Source organism: Scyliorhinus torazame, chromosome 17 (assembly GCF_047496885.1).
Source record: "Scyliorhinus torazame isolate Kashiwa2021f chromosome 17, sScyTor2.1, whole genome shotgun sequence".
Classification (NCBI taxonomy): Eukaryota; Metazoa; Chordata; class Chondrichthyes; order Carcharhiniformes; family Scyliorhinidae; genus Scyliorhinus; species Scyliorhinus torazame.
Window position 1 is genome coordinate 134,477,538 of NC_092723.1, and position 13,592 is coordinate 134,491,129.

Consider the following 13,592-nt stretch of genomic DNA (forward strand, 5'->3'; position numbering starts at 1 on the left):
CCATCGACCTCCCAGTGAGAATCCCCCCAGTCAGTGTGCGCTCCTCTCCAGCGCCGCCCTTCCTTCTCCCCCAGCCCCGCCCCATCCTTCCCTAACGCAGGAAAAAGCCCGCGTTTTCCTGAGCCGGCCCCGCCCCCTCTGGCGCAGCTCCTTTTTGCGGCCTTACCCCAACTCTTCACCCCCCTCTTCCTCCGCGGGGCCCTGCCCCTCCAACACCGACGCCCACATCAAATCCATTCACCCATCCCCACCCAGCACCCAAACAAAAAGAACATTCCCCAAACACAGTAAACATCCCCCCACGACAAACCCTCAGTTTGAGCCAAACCTTTTAGTCTAGATAAAGTTCCATGCCTCATCAGGCGTTTCAAAATAGTGCCGCCGATCTTGAAACGTGACCCACAATCGCGCTGGCTGCAGCATCCCGAACTTCACCCCCTTCCGATGGAGCACCGCCTTAGCCCGGTTAAAACCAGCCCTCTTCTTAGCCACCTCCGCACTCCAGTCCTGGTAAATTCGGATCTCCGTGTTCACCCACCTGCTGCTCCGCTCTTTTTTGGCCCATCTCAGGACACATTCTCTGTCCATAAAGTGGTGGAACCTCACCACTACAGCCCTTGGCGGCTCATTGGCTTTGGGTCTCCTTGCCAGGACCCGATGAGCCCCATCCAGCTCCAGGGGCCTGGGGAAAGCTCCCGCGCTCATCAGCGAATTGAGCATTGTGCTCAATATGCCCCGGCATCGGGCCCCTCCACTCCTTCCGGGAGACCCAGAATCCGAAGATTCTTCCTCCTCAACCTATTCTCCAGCTCCTCAAATTTTTCCGCCCACCTCTTGTACAGTGCCTCGTGCGCCTCCACCTTCACTGCCAGGCCCAAGATCTCGTCCTCGTTCTCCGAGGCTTTTTGCCGCACTCCCGGATCGCCGCCCCTTGGGCCTTCTGGGTCTCCACAAGCTTCTCAATCGCCGCCTTCATTGGTGCCAGCATTTCTGTCCACAGCTCCTCAAAGCAGCGTTTAAGAAACTACTGCTGCTCCTGCGACCACTGTGTCCACACTGCTTGGTCTCCACCCACCGCCATCTTGCTTTTCCTCCCTCGCACTTTCTGCTGCACCAGGATCACTTTTTTAAAAAAAACGCTCCACTCCTGGTCCAATCCATATAATGTCGGGGGGACCTTGCTGTCACCTTCCCACACTGGAAGCCGTCGAACAATTGCCGTTGGGGCCCCTCTGAAGAGCCCAAAAGTCAGTTCCTGGCAGGAGCTGCCGAACGTGCGACCTACCTAGGCACAGCCGCAACCGGAAGTCAACGTTCCCATCCTCAAAGACAGGAGAGTCAAACATGCCAGTCAAAACACAAGACTGAAGGTACTTGCAGCTGTCTTCAGCCAGAAGCACCAATGGATGACATCAAGGCCTCTTACTGAGGCCCCCAATAACACATATGCCAAGCTTCAGCCTGATTGAATTATTCCATGAGATATCAAGAAATGGTTGAACACACTGGATACAGCATCGGTGTTGAGGCATGGCAATATCTCAGCTGTAGTACTGAACACTTGTGCTCCAGAATTATTACACCCCTAGCCAAGCTGTGCTAGTACAGCTATAACATTGGCATCTATCCAACAATGTTGAATATTGCCCAGGTATTCTCGGTCCACAAGGACATGTCTGATCCAGCCAATCACTGCCTCCATTAGTCTACCTTCAATAATCAGCAAACTGATGCAGTGTCACCAACAGTGTGATCACATGGCACTAACTCAGCAATAAACCAATTACCGATTTTCTTTGGCTCTGCCAGGGCCACTCAGCTCCAGACTTCATCACAGCCTCAGTCCAAACACAGACTGAATTCTAGAGGGGAGGCAAGTGTGATTACCCTTGCTGTCAAAGCAACATTTGACTGTGGCATCAAGGAGCCTAAGCAAAATTGAAGTCAATGGAAATCAGGAGCAAAATTCTCCACTGGTTGGAGCCATACTGAGCAGAAAGGAATATGGTTGTTGGAGGTCAATCATCTAAGGCCAGGACATCGCTGCACGAGTTCTTCACGATTGTGTTCTGGACCAACCATCTTCAGCCATTTCATCAATGACCTTCCCTCCATCACAAGGTCAGAACTGGGGATGTTAGCTGCTGATTACACAATGATTAGTACTTCATTGAACTTGTAGAAGACCCTAGTTCAGCTGGAGTATTGCATCCAGTTCTAGGCATTGCATTTTAGAAAATTGTGAAGGCATTGCACTTTAGAAAAAGTTGTGAAGGCATTGACAAGAGTACAGAAAGGTTTCACGCAAATGGCAATGGCTCTAGGGATGAGACAAACTGGAGAAATTGGTAATTTTTTTTCTTGGAGAAGACTGAGATTTGGAAGAGGTATTCTTTTTTTTTTTTTTAAATTCATTTACGGGATGTGGGCGTCACTGGTTAAGCCAGCATTGGGAGCACGGTAGCATTGTGGTTAGCAGAACTGCTTCACAGCTCCAGGGTCCCAGGCTCGACTCCCGGCTTGGGTCACTGTCTGTGCGGAGTCTGCACGTTCTCCCAGTGTGTGCGTGGGTTTCCTCCGGGTGCTCCGGTTTCCTCCCATAGTCCAAAGATGTGCAGGCTAGGTGGATTGACCATGCTAAATATCCCTTAGTGTTGGGTGGGGTTACTGGGTTATGGGGATAGGGTGGAGGTATGGGCTTGGGTAGGGTGCTCTTTCCAAGAGCCGGTGTAGACTCGATGGGCCGAATGGCCTCCTTCTGCACTGCAAATTCTATCATAGAATTTACAGTGCAGAAGGAGGCCATTCGGCCCATTGAGTCTGCACCGGCTCTTGGAAAGAGCACCCTACCCAAGATCAACACCGCCACCCTATCCCCATAACCCAGTAACCCCACCCAACACTAAGGGCAATTTTGGACACTAAGGGCAATTTATCATGGCCAATCCACCTAACCCGCACATCTTTGGACTGTGGGAGGAAACCGGAGCACCCGGAGGAAACCCACGCACACACGGGGAGGATGTGCAGACTCTGCACAGACAGTGACCCAAGCCAGAATCGAACCTGGGACCCTGGAGCTGTGAAGCAATTGTGCTATCCACAAGGCTACCGTGCTGCCCCGATAATCTATGATTTATTGCCCATCCCTAGTTGCCCTTCAGAAGGTGGTGATGAATTGCCTTCTTGAACCGCTGCAGTCCTTGAGGTGTAGGTACACCCACTGTGCTGTTAGGGAGGGAGTTCCAGGATTTTGTCGCAGCAACACTGAAGGAACGGCAATATATTTCCAAGTCAGGCTGGTGAGTGACTTGGAGGGGAACCTCCAGGTAGTGGGCTTCCCAGGTATCTGCTGCTCTTGTCCTTCTAGATGGTAGTGGTTGTGGGTTTGGAAGGTGCTGTCTAAGGAACCAGGGTTACTGCAGTGCGTCTTGTAGATGGTACACATGGCTGCCACTGTCCGTCAGTGGTGGAGGGTTTGAATGCTTGTGGAAGGGGGAGCAATCAAGCAGGCTGCTTTGTCCTGGATGATGTTGAGTTACTTGAGTTTGTTGGAGCTGTACTCATCTAGGCAAGTAGAGAGTACTCCAAACACTCCTGACTTGTGCCTTGTAGACAGCGGACAGGCTTTGGAGGGTCAGCAGGGGAGTTACTCGCCGTTGGATTCCTAGCCTTTGACCTGCTCTGGTAGCCACTGTATTATTATGGCTAGTCCAGTTCAGTTTCTGATCAATGGTAACCCCCAGGATGTTGATTGTTGGAGATTCAGCAATGGTATTGCCATTGAATGTCAAGAGACGGTGGTTAGATCTTCTCTTGTAGGAGATGGTCATTGTCTCGCACTTGTGTGGCACGAATATAACTTGCCACTTGTCAGCCCAAGCCTGGGTATTGTCCAGGTCTTGCTGCATTTAGACATGGACTGCTTCATTATCTGAGTCGTCGCAAATGGTGAACATTGTGCAGTCATCCTCAAACATCCACACTTCTGACCTTCTGATGGAAGGGAGGTCATTGATGAAGCAGCTGAAGATGGTTAGGCCTAGGACAATACCCTAAGGAACTCTCTGCAGTGATGTCCTGGAGCTGAGATGATTGACCTCCAACCACCACAACCATCTTCCTTTGTGGCAGGTATGACTCCAACCGATGGAGAGTTTTTCCTGATCCCCATTGACTCCAGTTTAGCTAGGGCTCCTTGACGCCATACTCAGTCAAATGCTGCCTGGATGTCAAGGGCAGTCATTCTCACCTCTGGCATTCAGCTCTTTTGTCCATGTTTGAACGAAGACTGTAATGAGGTCAAGAGATGAGTGACCCTGGCAAAATCCAAACTGAGGGTCCGTAAGCGGGTTATTGCTGAGTAAGTACCACTTGATAGCACTGTTGATGAATACTTCCATCACTTTACTGATGATGGAGAGTAGACTGATAGGGCGGTAATTGGCAGGGTTGGATTTGTCGGTTTCTTCTGTACAGGATACACTTGGGCAATTTTCCACATTGCCAGGTAGATGCCAGTGTTGTAGCTGTACTGGAACAGCTTGGCTAGGAGTGCGGTAAGTTCTGGAGCACAAGTCTTCAGTATATTGTTCGTGCCCATAGCCTTTGCAGTATCTAATGCCTTCAGCTGTTTTTTGATATCACGAAGAGGGAATCATATTGGCTGAAGACTGACATCCGTGATGCTAGGGGCCTCCGGAGGAGACCGAGATGGATCATCCACTCGGCACTTATGGCTAAAGATTTTTGCGAATGCCTCAGCCTTGTCTTTTGCACATATGTGCTGGGCTCCTCCATCATTGAGGATGGGGATATTCGTGGAGCCACCTCCTCCAGTGAGTTGCTTAATTGTCCACCACCATTCATGGCTGGATATGGCAGAATTACAGAGATTAGATCTGATGCGTTTGTTGTGCAGTCATTTAGCTCGGTCAATTACTTGCTGCTTATGCTGTTTGGCACCCAAGTAGTCCTGTGTTGTAGCTTCACCAGGTTGGCACCTCATTTTCCAGTATGCCTGATGTTGCTCCTGGAATGCTCTCCTGAGCTCTTCATTGAACCAGTGTTGATCCCCTGGCTTGGTGGTAATGGTAGAGTGGAGGATATGCCGGGCATGAGGTTGCAGATTGTGTTGAATACAATTCTGCTGACGGCCCACAGCGCCTCATGGATACCCAGAATCGAGTTGCTTGATCTGTTCGAAGTCTATCCATTTAGCATGGTGGTAGTGCCAGACATGATGGAGGGTATCCTCAATGTGAAAACAGGACTTGGTCTCCACAAGGACTGTGTGGTGGTCACTTCTACTGATAAGGTCATGGACAAATGCATCTGCAGCAGGCAGATTGGGGAGGATGAGGTCAAGTATGTTTTTCCCTCTTGTTGGTTCCCTCACCACCTGCTGCAGTCCCAGTCTAGCAGCTATGTCCTTTAGGACCTGGCCAGCTCAGTCTGTGGTGGTACTACCGAGCCACTCGTGGTGATGGTCATTCCCCCACCCAGACCATATTCTGCGCCCTTGCCACCCTCAGTGCTTCCTCCAAGTGGTGTTTAACATGGAGGAGTACTGATTCATCAGCTCATGGTGGCCGGTACGTGGTAATCAGCAGGAGGTTTCCTTGCCCATGTTTAACCTGAAACCATGAGACTTCCAGACTTCATGTGATCCAGAGTCGATGTTCGAGGACTCCCAGGGCAACTTCCTCCCGACTGTACACCACTGTGCCGCCACCTCTGCTGGGTCGGTCTTGCTGGTGATTCAAAATTGAGAGAGACTGTACGGAGTAGTTAGGGAGAAACTGTTTCACTTGTGAAAGGATTGATAATGAGAGGGGCACAGATTTAAAGTAATTGCAGAAGAATAAAAGGCGACTTGTGGAAAAACATTTTCACATAGTGACAGGTTAAAGTCTAGAATGCACTGCCTGAGAGTGTGATGGATGAAGGTTCAATCAAGGCATTCAAAAAGGATTTAGATTGCTATCCATAGAGGAAAAGAATGTCCCACTGTTATGGGGAGAAGGTGGGGAAATGGCACTCATTCAACAGACGAGAGGTTGAATGACCTCCTTCTGCTCTGCAGCAATTCTGTGATTTGTCCACAATTGCTCAGATACCGAGCAGTCCACGTGTGCAGCAAGATGGGATGAGTGGCGAGTAACATTGGCACTGCATAAATGCTAGACAATGCCCCATCTCCAAAAAGAGAATCTGATCATGGTTGCGTGACATTCATTGGCATTAGTTTTGCCAAATCCCCCACCATCAAAATTGAAGGGGTTACCATTGACCAGAAACTAATCATGAGTAGCAACATGAATACTGTGCCTAGAGGAGCACTTTGAGTCTGCGAATTATGCAGCAAGTAACTCATCTTCTGACACACCAAAACCTGTCCACTATGTAAGAGGCACAAGTCAGGAGCAGTTGCTTTGAGGAGTGGAGCTCCAACAACATGCAAGAAGCTTGATACCATCCAGGACAAAGCAGCTCACTTAATCAGCAGCCCATCCATCATCTTAAATGTTCACTCCCTCAACCATCAATGCACTGTGTAAGCAGTATGCATCAACTCCAAGATGCACTGCAGCAACTTGACAAAGCTCCTTCAAAACCGATTATTTCCACCACCTAGCAGAAAAGGGCATAAACGTATGGGAACACCGTTACCTACAAGTTCCCCTCCAAGCCATACACCATTCTAATGTGGGACTATTGCCCATTCCTCCCTCACAGCATGGTGCATATACAGGTGGAGTATCCCTTATTTGAAGTGCTCGGGCCACAGGAACAGTGCTGACATTGAAAAAGTGCTGATTTCAAAACTTTTCGAATTCAGAATAAGGGATACTCAACCTGTACCTACACCTCATGGACTGCAGTGAAGAAAATGTCTCACCCCCATCTTCCAAAGGGCATTTTGGGATGGGTAATAAATTCTGCAATTGCTAGCAAAGTTCCATCTCACATTCTGCTGTGCAAGGAGTTCAGCCAAGTGCTCCATTTTGAACCAGAGGGACAAGTCAATGGAACCAATCCCATCCAGGAACACAAGAGAAACTTCAATGTTGTTGCATAGCTGGTAGCAAATCAGTTAACGAGTGGAGTTTAAACAGAAAGCAAATATAGAAAACTCTGGAAAGGGACATCAGAACTGTGAACAAGTAGCAGATTGCTAATTTGGGTTTAAACCTAAACTAGGTAGGGTTCTCATGAAGGTCCCACTGGAAACATTAACTTGTTTGATCAGGTGACCTCAAACTTGCTGTATATCTACAACACATTTTTTAAAAAAAAATATAATCGAGAGTACAAACCTAGTCTGAAAAAAGAGGTAGAGACACTCACATTCCCCCCCACACTCACTCATTGACCTTACCTCCATGTGTCCAAAGGTTTGAACTAAAGGAATAATTTCCAGCTCATTGGCCTCAGCTAGCTTTTGGATCTGGTCAATATCGGCAGAACTGCACAGTAAAAATAAAATGGAATTAACACAAATGTATAACAACTACACTCATTGCACAGAAACTCCAGAGGTATGAACGCCATGTAGGTCAAAGTCAGATATCCATTAGTCTACATGTAAACCATCTGAACACTTCAGTTAGATTTCAGCTTGTAATTCACTCCCAGGTATCCATTATTGTTGCTAGAACAAAGAAAAGTACAGCACAGGAACAGGTCCTTCGGCCCTCCAAGCCTGCGCCGACCATGCTGCCTGACTAAACTAGAATCTTCTACACTTCCGGGGTCCGTATCCCTCTATTCATGTATTTGTCAAGATGCCCCTTAAACGTCACTATGACAACACTGCTTCCAACACTTCCTGCTTCCAACACTTGCTCAGGCAGCGAGTTCCAGGCACCCACTACCCTCTGTGTAAAAAACTTGCCTTGTACATCGCCTCTAAACCTTGCCCCTCGCATGTAAACCTATGCCCCCTAGTAATTGACCCCTCTACCCTGAGAAAAAGTCTCTGACTATCCACTCTGTCTATTCCCCTCATAATTTTGTAGACCTCTATCAGGTCGCTTCTCAACCTCCTTCGTTCCAGTGAGAACAAACCAAGTTTATTCAACCTCTCCTCATAGCTAATGTCTTCCATACCAGGCAACATCCTAGTAAATCTCTTCCGCACCCTCTCTAAAGCCTCCACATCCTTCTGCAAGTGTGGCAACCAGAATTGAACACTATACCCCAAGTGTGGCCTAACTAAGGTTCTGTACAGCTGCAACATGACTTGCCAATTTTTATACTCAATGCCCTGGCCAATGAAGTCAAGCATGCTGTATGCCTTCTTGACTACCTTCTCCACCCGTGTTGCCCCTTTCAGTGACCTGTGGACCTGTACACCAAGATCTCTCTGACTGTCAATACTCTTGAGGGTTCGACCATTCATTGTATAATCCTTACCTGTATTAGACCTTCCAAAATGCATTACCTCACATTTGTCCGGATTAAACTCCCATCTGCCATCTCGCCGCCCAAGTCTCCAAACGATCTAATTCCTGCTGTATCCTCTGACAGTCCTCATCGCTATCCGCAATTCCACCAACCTTTGTGTCGTCTGCAAACTTACTAATCAGACCAGTTACATTTTCCTCCAAATCATTTATATATACTACGAACAGCAAAGGTCCCAGCACTGATCCCTGCGGAACACCACTAGTCATAGCCCTCCAATCAGAAAAGCACCCTTCCATTGCTACTCTCTGCCTTCTATGACCTAGCCAGTTCTGTATCCATCTTGCCAGCTCACCTCTGATCCCATGTGACTTCACCTTTTGTACCAGTCTGCCATGAGGGACCATGTCAAAGGCCTTACTGAAGTCCATATAGACAACATCCACTGCCCTACCTGCATCAATCATCTTAGTGACCTCCTCGAAAAACTCTATCAAGTTAGTGAGACACGACCTCCCCTTCACAAAACCGTGCTGCCTCTCGCTAATACGTCCACTTACTTCCAAATGGGAGTAGATCTTGTCTCGAAGAATTCTCTCCAGTAATTTCCCTACCACTGACATAAGGCTCACCGGCCTGTAGTTCCCTGGATTATCCTTGCTACCCTTCTTAAACAAAGGAACAACATTGGCTATTCTCCAGTCCTCCAGGACATCACCTGAAGACAGTGAGGATCCAAAGATTTCTGTCAAGGCCTCAGCAATTTCCTATCTTTCCTCCTTCAGTATTCTGGGCTAGATCCCATCAGGCCCTGGGGACTTATTCACCTTAATATTTTTCAATATGCCCAACACCTCATCTTTTTGGTTCTCAATGTGACCCAGGCTATCTACACACCCTTCTCCAAACTCAACATCCACCAATTCCTTCTCTTTGGTGAATATTGATGCAAAGTATTCATTTAGTACCTTGCCCATTTCCTCTGGCTCCACACATAGATTCCCTCCCCTGTCCTTCAGTCGGCCAACCCTTTCCCTGGCTACCCTCTTGCTTTTTATGTGCGTGTAAAAAGCCTTGGGATTTTCCTTAACCCTATTTGCCAATGACTTTTCGTGACCCCTTTTAGCCCTCCTGACTCCTTGCTAAGTTCCTTCCTACTTTCCTACTATTCCACATAGGCTTTGTCTGTTCCCAGCCTTCTAGCCCTGAAAAATGCCTCCTTTTTCTATTTGACGAGGCCTACAATATCTCTCATTATCCAAGGATCCCAAAATTTGCCATATTTATCCTTCTTCCTCATAGGAGCATGCCGGTCCTGAATTCCTTTCAACTAACATTTGAAAGCCTCCCACATGTCAGATGTTGATTTACCCTCAATCATCCGCCCCCAATCTAGGTTCTTCGGTTCCCGCCTAATATTGTTATAATTAGCCTTCCCCCAATTTAGCACATTCACCTTAGGACCACTCTTATCCTTGTCCACCAACACTTTAAATCTTACTGAATTGTGGTCACTGTTCCCGAAATGCTCCCCTCCTGAAACTTCTACCACCTGGCGGTGCTCATTCCCCAATACCAGGTTCAGTACAGCCCCTTCCCTTGTTGGACTATCTACATAACTTGTAATTTACTGCTGTGTAGCTTAGTATTCAATAGCTAAACCATCTAAACCCACTGATGAGATTCAGCCAGAAACTAACTCATCCACATACATTATTGGTTGCTTCATCCCAGGTTACGGAGCCATGGGATAGGGGGGGGGGGGGGGGGGGGGGGGGGGGGGGAAGCTCGATTTGTTTCAAAAATCAAATAGCCTGCCAACATTCACCATCCCAAGTCAGTCAGAAGAGTAGACATTTAAGTGGGTTATTAGGAGCACGGATGGGAGTGATAGAAATTCACCCCAGCAAGAGTCTCCATTTTGAACCAGAGGGACCAGTCAATGGAACCAATCCCATCCAGGAACATAAGAGAAACTTCAATGTTGTTGCATAGCTGGCAGCAAATCAGTTAACGAGTGTGGAGTTTAAAACAGAAAGTAAATATAGAAAACATTGGAAGGGTACATCAGAGCTGTGAACAAGTAGCAGATTGCTAATTTGGATTGAAACCTAAACTAGGTAGGGTTCTCATGAAGGTCCCACTGGAAACATTACAGGTGACCTCAAACCTGCTGTCAGTGACAAGGAAACTACACTGCATAGCAAACCGAGTGGAGAATCGTAACAGGAGTAAAATCTCAAGATTGTAGAACAAGTAGTTGGAAAAATCCTATCAGGAACTCATGGAGCAAAGGAGCTCTTGCTTGGTGTTACCTGTATGCATAGGTGGACTTGAGGTTTTCAAGACTGTCATGATAAGGAAAGGAATCCTCATACTCCATTAGTACACCATTGACCCCAAGGCTGGCCAAAAAAGGAAAGAGCTGCAAAATCAAAAAGCAAAAAGCAGAATATTTACACCCAGGCTGCATTTATACAAATTCCCTCTCAGTTCTGCACTCTCAGGAAGAAATTCAAAAGCTTCAAGATTTGGGTGATTAATAAAATAAGAAGGGGACAGGATTCTTTTTTACACAGAGTTATTAAGATTTGCAATAAACCGATAGGGTGGTGGAAACATTCAATAGTTGATTTCAAAAGGGAATTGGATAAATACTTGGAAGGGGAACTGTCATGTGAGAGTACCTTTAAGAAATGGGTGTTTTTATAGAATAACTGTAGTGGGTGTACCTTTAAGAAATGGGTGTTTATTACTGCAGTGATGTCAGAGAGTGGGTGCAGCTGGGCTGTCTGTCAGCTTTTTACTTTCGCTTTAGGCTTTTTGCTGCAGGGTGGGTTTGGTTTCATTTTAGTTTTGGAGAAGTTGCAATCACAGCAGGGTGTGTGTGAATCTCTGCAAGCTTATGAATGTCCATTTGCTGACTTCAACGTGGTAACTGTTCTCAGTAGTGAAGTTAAGCCGGAGGTGCTGTTGCTGACTTTCTCCTTGGTTCAATTGCTCTATTTTATTACCTTTGCTCTCGAGTCGCCAGGTATCTTTATGATACCGCCACGAGGTTCAAGTTCGAGTAATGATCAATAACCCAATACACCGATTAGTAAGATTTAAATCAAAGCACATTTATTATACACAGTAATCACTACTCATGCACAAATTCTACGTCTAAGCTACTTCTACAACTAACAGGCCTATACTTAACTTCGGATTGGCCCACCAGGTCAGGGGAACAAATGACCTTTCATTCGGGTTCTGAGTCTGCGGGATTCGAAGTTGGTACGGATTGGTAGCTAGGAGCGCCCATCTCATAGCGAGCGTTGAATTAAGACTTATGGGCTTTCGGCGATCACTGCACCGGTCACGGTCAATGTTGGTTTGTGTTGCTGGGTGACCCGGGCAGGAAGAAGAGGTGAAGAGAGAGCGATTTGAACTTGGGGCTCAACTCTTATAGTCCCCAGGGGCTTTCCGCCTTTCGGGGCGGACCCTGTACCTGGTCCCAAGTGATTGGACTTTGTCCCAATCGCTTGGTTCGATTTTCTCCAATACTGGAGCGGTTCCCTGATCGATGGGTGGTCTTGAGGTGCTCGTTCACCTCCTTTGTGTTGGCTCCTGCTCGCGCCGAGGAGTCTGGCTTTGCTTTGTGTGTCCAAAATGTTACTTATTGTTCCCGGGGATTGCTCATCAGTATGCAGATGGCTGCTACTTTGTTATGCTGATGGTCGCTGGTATCGATGTTGTCTGGCCTTTTCAGAGGTAAATACACAGCAAATCTGCAGCTGCTGGTTTCTGTCTATGTTGGCTGACTTTCCCATCAGCCTGTGCCGTTCACCATTTTAAAGCGGGAGTTGGCCAATTTAGGTGGCTACACACCCTCCTTGTGATCCTAACGCGAAGTGTGAAGGATCACATAACTACGTTGCTTTCCATTCCCTGACCTGGGGAGCACTTCTTTCATGGCCTCGACACTGACCATAACAATGCAAAAACATTTTTAACTGACAATTCTAAGGGGCGCTATGTCAAACAGGGACATGCATTACAAAACAAGAACATGGGAACCTCTAACTATCCTTAATACACTACTCTCATTTAAACATTTCATCACTCTAACTTCCTCAACCATACAAACAAAATCATAGCAGTTTATACACATTTTTCCTGGCTTGGCAGTCAAGCTCAGGAGCGTACAATTGCTCATGAACATTTCTTTATTTACAATAAAACCGCAAATGAATGCTGTTTATTATAGATCGCGGGGGTCGGGGGTCTGGTCGTATCTGAAGATAGGGGATCTGATCCTACATACCGGGGTTCAAGCGCAGTAGGCTCTCCTTCTCCATTTTCTTAGACGCATAGTCTGCACGATGCAGCAGAGTATCGCCAATACCAACAAGGTTTCTATTACGTAGGACAGGGAATACCAGGTTATAAACCTGGCACACCAAGATGGGGTGGCGTCACTGGTGACTGGGCTCTGGGGAATGTGGGGAAGTGAAACATTAACGGCTGGGGGGCTTGAGGTCATGGGGTTCGCGGTCACTCGCAACCAAATGTCCATTATCATGATGATGAACCATGTGAAGGAAGTCATGGCTCTTCTCTTTTCTTTTCTTCTCCGGTCCTGGAGCTTCTGGCGTTCTGTGGAAACAAGCATAGTGTCTGTAACTATCTTGGTTTAACATCTCGTATGATAGTCTGTCTGCCCTTTAGTGCCAATTACTCCCTTTATAATTGTTCACTATGTGTGACTCCCTCATTTTATTTTTTCCAAAAACCAAATTTTAGGACAAGACACACTTTCAAATAATGAACTAGTGCGAGCCGTTGCGCAGACTGTGCGATCTACCATCCAAATGTTTCAGGATGTAACTAGCATGTTGTTGGCAACCAAAGTGTTACCTGAAACAAACTAAAACTTTGTGGACTAAAATTTCCAAAATGAGGTGCGTATGGGCCGCGACGGGTAAGAGTTGGATGGAGTCCCCGGGTAGGACGGCTACCAATGCAGTGTCTCTCCTACCCGGGCGTAGCTGACTAGAGGGGGGTTCCCAGGCAGGGTGGGTCCCAAGCCGTTTCTCCACTGCCTGAGCAACCGACAAGAACGGGCAAGAAATGTAGTCATCGTGGGGGGGCTGCCGTAGTGGTTCCTTCCTTGAACCAGAAGAGCAGTTATGAACGGGGGT

The 13,592-nt window shown here is 47.3% G+C and overlaps 1 protein-coding gene across 6 annotated transcripts in view; it reads right to left on the reverse strand.

Annotated features, from left to right (window-relative positions):
* The window catches only part of LOC140394161 (hexosaminidase D-like), a 170,285-nt gene that overhangs the window by 75,683 nt on the left and 81,010 nt on the right, over positions 1 to 13,592 (reverse strand). For all 6 annotated transcript variants that reach the window (XM_072481089.1, XM_072481090.1, XM_072481093.1 and 3 more), the window contains 2 exons: positions 10,725 to 10,834; positions 7,382 to 7,469 (listed from right to left, as the gene is read on the reverse strand). In XM_072481089.1, coding sequence (XP_072337190.1) covers positions 7,382 to 7,469; positions 10,725 to 10,834 — 198 coding nt within the window. The remainder of the gene's footprint in view (positions 1 to 7,381; positions 7,470 to 10,724; positions 10,835 to 13,592) is intronic.